Consider the following 8,669-nt stretch of genomic DNA (forward strand, 5'->3'; position numbering starts at 1 on the left):
AGGGATGGATTGGATTTCAGGAGATAAAGAGCCTAGACAATAAAAAGCTAGCCACATTTACAATCTTTTTTTTAACCCTTTACAAAGATTACTTAGAACATTTGTTCTAAAAAAAGAAAAGTCAACTTTCTTAAGAAACCACTTGCTATCAAGAGAGTCATATACCAAAACCTAGAGGAGGGTGAGGGCTGAGATAACATGAACTATATCCTTACAGAAACACACTTCAAAGTGAGTAACAGAGGCACGCCATGAAAGACTACAGAGAGCGCTCAGCAAGGGGCTGATCGGCACATGTTCTGTCATGGGGAAGTTATGAGAAGGAATGGTTTTGTTTTTCAGAAAGGAGACATTAGAAGAGTATTTGTTGAAGAAGGAGAGAGTAATAAGGGAGGACTGGCTGAAACTTTGTGTGTTGTCTTAGTTGAAGAGCTGGAATGGAGAAATGCAGCTGGGTGCACAAATGTCAGTCTGGAAACTCCAAAAGCAGGGATTAATCTTCTAATGCAGAGGGAGGAGCAGTCACAAGCAGAAAGTAATGCTGTCTGAGATATGTTCATGGGACCTGAAGTTGAGAGATGTCAGTTGGAACTGTTCAAGGGATAACTGAGTGTAGCAAAGACTTGAAAGGAATCAAGAGACGCAGGGATGCAGTGTGCAGTTCCACATCAAATCAAGAGTCTTTCTGTTCTTAAACATACGCCCCAGAACAGCATGGGTGACCTCGCACATATCAAAGACTTTAGCGCATCCCTGGATCAACACAAGGAAGGTAAATATGACCTGTAACCTTGACATTTCCAGAAAAAAGACTGACAAACCAGGCCATTCTAGAGAATTTCAACAATAAACAGATCCAAGACCCTGGGCTTTCTGACAAGTCTCAGAAGGTCATTTGAGAACATAAACATTCAGGATGCCACATACTGGTGCCCCCAAATACAAACTGCAGCAGAGGTCTGTCTGTAGAACTCAAATCAGGGAGTGCCTTAGCTTTGTCTCTGATGACAGAAAGACCATGGCAAATGACTAAAGTTCTGAGAAGTAGTGAAAAGGAAAGGGTGGTCCACAGGATGCATCCAGAGGCAAAAGGAAGTTCTAAGCATCTTCTCCAGTTTCACTCAACACAGGAAATATCGTATGGTGTGTTGGAGTCTCTTCACCCAGTTCCCAGCCAATAATTTTAGCATCCAAGAGATATCACAGGGAATGTCATAGCTTTCAGGTCCTTTGATGACATCAAGTCCCACCAATAATGTGGTGACACTAGCTCATTTTCAGGATCTTGGAGCCCACCTTGAATCCTATGCGCTAATGGTATTCACACTTCATGGAATAAAGTGGGAATAGATATCGAATGTAACAAAAGACGAAGCTGTGTCCTTTGCTCCTGTGCCTTCCGTTCCACTGTCCAAGGGTTAACATCGACTGCCATTCAGGTTACCCCCCAGCTTCAGCAGCAGCCCCTCTTCATCACCACTCTCAAAACGGGGTTACTGAGGAGTATAACAATGGGGTGTATCACTGTGCACAGATGAATCACCACCTGCCACATCCAGTACCTGAATTCCTGATACGGCGTGCTGCTGGCAGAACTGAGTACCAGTGTCAGAAAACAGGAGATAAAAAGGATGATGAAGGAGAGCAGAGGAAGAAGGGCTTTGAAGTGGGCCTGTGCCCAAACATCCCGAAGTTCTGAGAGGGCCAAGAGAGTCTTCTTCATGTGTCTTACCAAAGATACGAGGAGCAAACTCATAAAGATACTAAAGATAACAGTAGGAACTGTCCACATGATTATTTTTATAGAAATGAAGTAGAATTTCTCAAGCGAGTGTCTTAAGCTATTTCCAGTGGCATTCCAAGGTTGATGGCCCCTCCTTGCGTAGTTTTGATATATCATATGATTGCCTATGAAACACAGGATACTAGTTAAGCTCGACATCCCCACGGCACTGAGCAACATCCATGGTACCCACCCAGGCAACCTGTACTTTAGCCAGACAAAGACAGGATGGGTTAAGGTTGCAATTTTCACACAATAGAAGAAACCTAGCAAAGAGCAGAACCAGATGGTCGCAGCAGTCAAGAAGTCCCACATTAAATTTAGGAGCTGTATTACAGGGTTGTATGGGAAGCTTGATGGATTCAGGAAAACATAAATATTCTTACCTATCACCACACACTGAAGACAGAAGCGAGAGGCTGCTAGACTGATCAGTAACTTATTATGAGCTGACAATGTCCTCCGGAGCAACCATTTCATGCCCAATGCTATAATGATAAATCCATTGCCTACCACTGCCACCAGGCACGAAAAGACTAAAATGACAAATAAAGTGATGACTGTCTTATCAGTGATCTGACATCCCAGAACTGTATGAGCTGTGGACATGATGGGTCCCATGGAGGGTGGTTTGTTGCTCTAAGAAGTCTCGCCAATGTGTTTGTCTCTCCACAAGCTCTAAGGAGAGAAGTAAAGCCAGAGGTGAGGATGCAGGTTCTTCGAGAAGGATAAGAAGGTTTCTTCTCCTCAGAATAGATGCAAATACTGCCGAGGCTAAGTTTCCAAAGTCTCCCCCTGTCTGCCTGTGAATTTGCCTATTCTGTTTTCTATTCCCTACCCATTGTCAACATCAGTGTGAATAATGTATCAGTCCCTTGCATATGGTGTCTCTTACATAGGCAGTTACGCTTCTCTAATCTGATACTTAAGACCACACACCTGGGGGTGCTTGGTAATGAAATCCACAGGGCATGCACCCTACTGAATATTGGAGCTCATGTCCATGATAGGGGTGAGAGGTGATTGGTAGGTTCTAGATAGTGTGCTAGATGCCCGCAAACTAGTTAGCTCTTACAGCAACCCTATGGAAGAGGTACAGTAAGAACACCCCTTGGACAGAGAGACAGAAACAGATCCAAGCCTCTCCTGAGAGAGCTTGGCTCAAGTTCTAATCAGCTGAGGACTCAGCATCACAGAATCGAGCAGAAGAGGCAACTGCACAGAATGAAGAAGGGAATATCTGGTTAGCAGTGAGTTTCACAAGGACATCTCAGCAAAATAGTCGAAAACCAATGGAATAGGCAGTGAGAGTCCTGGCCAGGAGCCAGGCTTCAACCCAAGCCCCACTCCTTACTGTGAGCATTTGAGCACGGCAGAGAACACCTCCGTTGCCTTATGCCCACCTCTATAACGTGAAAAGTATTTGTTCTAATGCATTGACTTTCCTTGAAGTCTGGATTTGGCAGCATGAAGAAATCAGATGAATTTCATAGATAAAAGAAAACTCGTTTCTTTGACATAAAAAAAAAAACGAGTTTTCTTTTATCTCAAGTTACAGATGAAGACCCATATCTAAATCACAGTTAAGTCATGGCAAAAGAGCAAGGGCTACAGCAATGCCAAGACCTGGCTCTCTCACGATAGTTCGCAATATAATTTACGTCTATCTGATTCAAAGTTAGCAACTGTGGACTCCAACTAGGTCCCTCTTCCTGTAAAGTCATGGGGCTTGCTCAATGGCACCGTGGATCAAAGTACTTGCCAACAAGCCTGAAGACCTGAGTTCCTTCAACCACACAGAGATGGAAGGAAAGAACCAACTTCACAAAGTTGCCCTCGGGCCTCTACACAAACACCTTGTTGGGAGCACAGGAGGACACACACACATAGAAATGAAGAATGGAAAAAATATTAAAAAGCAATTATTACGACGTGGGAAATGACTCAGTAAGTGCTTGCCACACAAGTATGAGGGTCTGAGTTTATCTCCCCAGCAACCATGGAAAAATCTAAGCATAACTGAGAATCTGTAACCTCATTGCTGACCACCAGCCTGGGGGTGGGGGTGGGGGGGCTGCGTCCTAGTTTCTCTGGCTGAGTTTTTACCGTTTTCTACTCGAACCTAGAGAAATGAGGGAAACTGGGTCTTTGAACTCTGGAGTTTGGACAGCCAAAGACCTTGAAGTATGGAAAATTTCTATTGCTTCTCCCTACCTCTTAGACCATTGATGCCTCATAAGATTAAAGATGTGTAATTAACCTCAATTGATTTAACAAGTATTTGTAAGCCTCTCCTATTAGATAATAATGCTATGAAAAGTGTCGGGCTATAACAGGGAATTAGTTGCTGCCGAAGTGCTTTCACACAGAAATCATAAACCACAAACATTTACTGTGCATGTATTATGTGTAAATTGAATTCATTAAAAAAGATGAGTAGTCATTTTTATTTAAATACATAATTGTTTTATAGTATGTTTTTAATATTTACTCTATTTTGTATGTAGGAGTGTTTTGCATAAATGTGTATATGTATACCATGTGCATGTCTGCTGCCCATAAAAGTCAGAAGAAGTCATCAGATCCCTTGGCAGTGGAGTTTCAGATGTTTGGGAACCACTGTGTGGGCGCTGGGAACCAAACCTGGGTCCTCTGCGAGAGCAGTGTGTGCTCTTACCACATCTCTTCTGCCTCAGAATCTATGGTGATTTCCATCACGGCTTATGTTTGTGGCATTTTGCTTTCTCCTACTTAGATGTACCTTTCAGGTTGACACAGAACTGATCATTTCAAATTTTTTATAGTTTTTATAAGGGTAAATATGAAAAATAGTTGAATAGGAATCTAGAACGCTCGACTCAATACTCCACATCAAAAAGAGAAAGCAGTGCCCTGCACACTGTCTTTTAAATGCTATGTACTGTCCAGTTCATCCCAAGAACTCTTACCCAGCTTCAGAGGAGTTGGTGACAGAATTTAGTAAGGAAAGGCACTTGCTGACAAGACTAACAACCTGAGTTCCATTCCCCAAGACCCATATGGTGGAAGAAAAAGCCTGTTTCTGAAAGCTGTCTTCTGAAAGCCTGTGTCATGTGTCCTCTCTCCCAACACACATAATTCAGCAGTGTTGGGAGGAATAAAGGGCAGTGTTGTGTGTCATAAGAGTAAAGCAATAACTACCTAAAGACTATACATGGACTGACCCTGGACTCTGACCTCATAGGTAGCAATGAATATCCTAGTAAGAGCACCAGTGGAAGGGGAAGCCCTGGGTCCTGCTAATACTGAACCCCCAGTGAACTAGACTGTCGGGGAGGGGCGGCAATGGGGAGGTGGGAGGGGAACACCATAAGGAAGGGGGGAGGAAGGATGTTTGCCCAAAACCGGAAAGGAATAACACTCAAATGTACATAAGAAATACTCAAGTTAATAATTAAAAAAAAAAAACCATTAAACAAACAACAAACCCAAAAAAAAAAAAAAGTGTGCATGTTTAAAAAAAAAAAAAAGAGTAAGGCAATAGTAAAGGAAGTAAAAACACAATTATCTATACCAGAAAGATGGATTTGTGGTTGAGGGGAGCTTAGTGCTTGCTACTCTTTCAGGGAATCTGAGTTTGGTTCCTAGCGCCCACGTCAGCAGCTTCACACGTCCCGTAACTGTAGCCTCCTAGCCTTTGTGGCATATACACATGTACACACACACACACACACACACACACACACACACACACACACAGTAAATTTAAAAGAAATGCACTTATACTAGGCTTGAGTTCCATCAGGGATTCACTTAAGGTGTCTTTAGTTAAAAAGTTGGGCTATAAAACAACCCCAGATTCTTCTCTGCTATATTAGTGTACAGGTAGATGTTTGCAACCTGAAGGAAGGCAATCACCAGAAAGAAGCCCAACTATGCTGGCACCACATATTCTAGCCCTGTAAGAAAGAGTCACACGGTCTATGATATTCTGATACAGAGCCTAAACCAAGGAAGACACAGACAGCCAAATACATATTTATTGAATATATTCATGCCTAGCTTTATCATTGTGTTATGTGCATAGTAAAACACACACAAAAAGGTGATAAGTTAAAAGTTAATGGACATTAAAATTGCCACATTTTCCTTTGCACTCCCAGTACATCACTTTTCACAAGCTGCAGTCTGGAGAAGGCAAACCGGATCAGCAGCAGCATCCAGGAAATACCCCTGGGCGAGCAAAATCAGGAGGACTAAAAGGATCCAAATTAACAGTCACCGTGTAGTTTAGCTCTTGCCAATAATCAATGAGCTCAGAAGACCGAAGCAGGAAGATTGTGACCAGCTTGAGCTTTATAAGAAGTCATCTCAAAAAACCAAGGTACTGGAATATAGCTCCATCTTAAAGTCCTCATCTAGCAAGGGTAATACCCTTGGCTGGATGTCCAGCACGACCACAAATAAAACAAAATCTAGGAATTCCCTTTGTTTTCCATCTTTCTTCATCGGCCAAAACCTAAAGATCTTTTCACGTCATATAATGCAACTGCAATGGACTTGAAGTTGTGGACAGGACAAGCTCTTACTGCCCTCAGTCACCTAGATCTGAAACGGGCCTTGTGGCGGGATCAGTTTTAGTCAGGGTACACATTATGAGGGTGGTGAAGATTGGTAAAAGAAAGAAAAGCAGGGAAGGAAGTGAAAGTTAGAAGTAAGGTACTTAAAAAGGTTAGGACTTAGCTGAGGGGGACACCTGGGGTCACAAAGTGGGTGGCCTGCAGGAATCCTTGCCACAAAACCAACTGATAATGATCACATATCTTCTTACATAGAGGACAGACAGAAATGAAGCTTGAAGAAAATGATTTGGCTTGCCCTCATAGAATCACCGGTGCCTCCGAGGAACTGAGGACTTTGGTTAAGAAAACCCTGGGTGATTTGGAACTCAGAGAAGGAACTAATAGAAATGAAGGGGACAATAGGAACACAGAAAGTTAGAAGAAGACTATGTGGAATATGACAGAAATGTAAAAGAAGGAAAGAAAGAAGAGTGTACCCAAATCTTATGGATCCTTTGTCACAGCACTGATCATTTGAGAACAGAGACACCTTTAGTCCAAGGCCTTCAAAATTAGTCATCAGCCAGCATGTATATCCTAAAATCTCATCTTTGGGGCCTTTCTCAGCTTGGGATTGCTAAGCACCAAGATGATGGAGTTCAAAAAGATGCTGGTGTAGATGATAATTTCTCTGACCCAATACCAGTAACTCTGCATAGTTTTACTTTTTGTACTAGAAATTATCAGGGCCAGAAAAAATAATATATAGAAGGTGATGAAGACAGTAAGGGATTTCAGAGCCATGGTGTGTGCCTGTGTACGGAGATCCCAAGGCCCAGGCCTATGGCCCCTCATCTTCTCCACATGCCGGTACAGTGAGAACATGAGGAAGATAATGGACACTAGAAACAGGAAGAAAGGAGTGAACCACATGAGCACTGCGTGAGACAGGTAATAATACCGATAGAAGTCCAGTGACATGTGACCAAAAGTGCAGTTTCCATGGAAACCTTGGGAGATGATCATCTGATTGGCAATGATGTTCCCAGTAGCTGATATGATGGCTGACAGGCCACCCATGATGAGAGATACCAGCAGCAGCCTGGGAACTAACTGGGAAATCCTCCACTTGAGCCAAAAGAGGACAGGGTGGGAGAAAGAGGAGATCTTCACACAGTAGAAGATGGCAAGCCAGGCAGTAAGCCACAAAATGAGAGTATTAATGAAGTCCCAGAGGATGCCAACAAAGTTCGCTTGGTAACAAAAATCAAAGGAGGCCAAGAAATTGTTGAGGATGGCTATCCCATGTAGGCAGAACCGGGAGGAAGCAAGAGAGGCCACAATCATGTCAACTGCCGGCAGTGCCCTGTTCCTCATCCACTCTCTGCCCAGCACAATGATCATGAAGCCATTCTGCAACATAGAGGCCACTGATACCAGAAAAAAGATGACAATGAAGATCAAGGTGGGTGTGGAGGGCATCTTGTTGAGGGAGGATTTGCTCAGACAGACTCCAGAGCGCTGAAACTGCTAGGGGGAAACAGAATCTACAGCCAAACCACTATCAGGATTAAAAACATTGAAGCTTCCACCCTGGATTCATGCAAAAGCCCACCCAGCAGCAAAACTCCAGTACCTAGGACCTGAACGATAATAATTAGTCTCCCTAGACAGGCAAATCACTCCCAGATCAATGACACCTGTCCCAATTTGTATAACCTGTATTTGCTTACCCTGCCACAGCCAGGTGCAGGCAAATGTGAGCAGGAGAGACTAAGGAGTGGTTGGGAATACCCCTACTTGAAGAGTGTTTCCTCTCTCTGTCTCTCTCTGTCTCTGCCTCTGTCTCTGTCTCTCTCTCTCTCTCTCTCTCTCTCTCTCTCTCCAATATTTTCATTTATTCTTTAACAATTCCACACTTGCATACAATGTATCTTGTCATATATATATAATATATATATTACATATATATTATGTGTGTGTGTGTGTAAATCCCCTTTCCATATACATCCTCTCCCCTTCGTATCTCCTGTTTTTAATAACCTGCTTCATCCAATTTGCATTGCCTGAATATACTTGGATGTAGGGCCATTCATTCAAGTACAAGCTACCTAAACATAGACACACACAGACACACACACACACGCACACACACACACACACAAACACACACATTCACACACATACTTACACATTACACACACTTATACATATACACACATAGTGACACACACATTTACACACACATAGTTCCACACACATACACATACATTCACACATACACATTCACATAGACACACAAATACATGCACACACACACACACACACACACACACAAAGAAATA

At 42.9% G+C, this 8,669-nt stretch overlaps 2 protein-coding genes across 2 annotated transcripts; both read right to left on the reverse strand.

Annotated features, from left to right (window-relative positions):
- Window positions 1-1,453: 1,453 nt before the first annotated feature.
- Tas2r60 (taste 2 receptor member 60) lies at window positions 1,454-2,404 on the reverse strand. Its single transcript, XM_032905226.1, has one exon. The coding sequence runs from the start codon at window positions 2,402-2,404 to the stop codon at window positions 1,454-1,456; it is 951 nt and encodes a 316-aa protein (XP_032761117.1).
- A 4,517-nt stretch (window positions 2,405-6,921) lies between these two features.
- LOC116902866 (taste receptor type 2 member 143) lies at window positions 6,922-7,806 on the reverse strand. The gene has a single exon (XM_032905196.1). It carries the CDS (start codon window positions 7,804-7,806, stop codon window positions 6,922-6,924), a length of 885 nt encoding a protein of 294 aa, XP_032761087.1.
- Between the last annotated feature and the right edge of the window lie 863 nt (window positions 7,807-8,669).

This window comes from Rattus rattus, chromosome 6 (assembly GCF_011064425.1).
Source record: "Rattus rattus isolate New Zealand chromosome 6, Rrattus_CSIRO_v1, whole genome shotgun sequence".
NCBI classification, from domain to species: domain Eukaryota; kingdom Metazoa; phylum Chordata; class Mammalia; order Rodentia; family Muridae; genus Rattus; species Rattus rattus.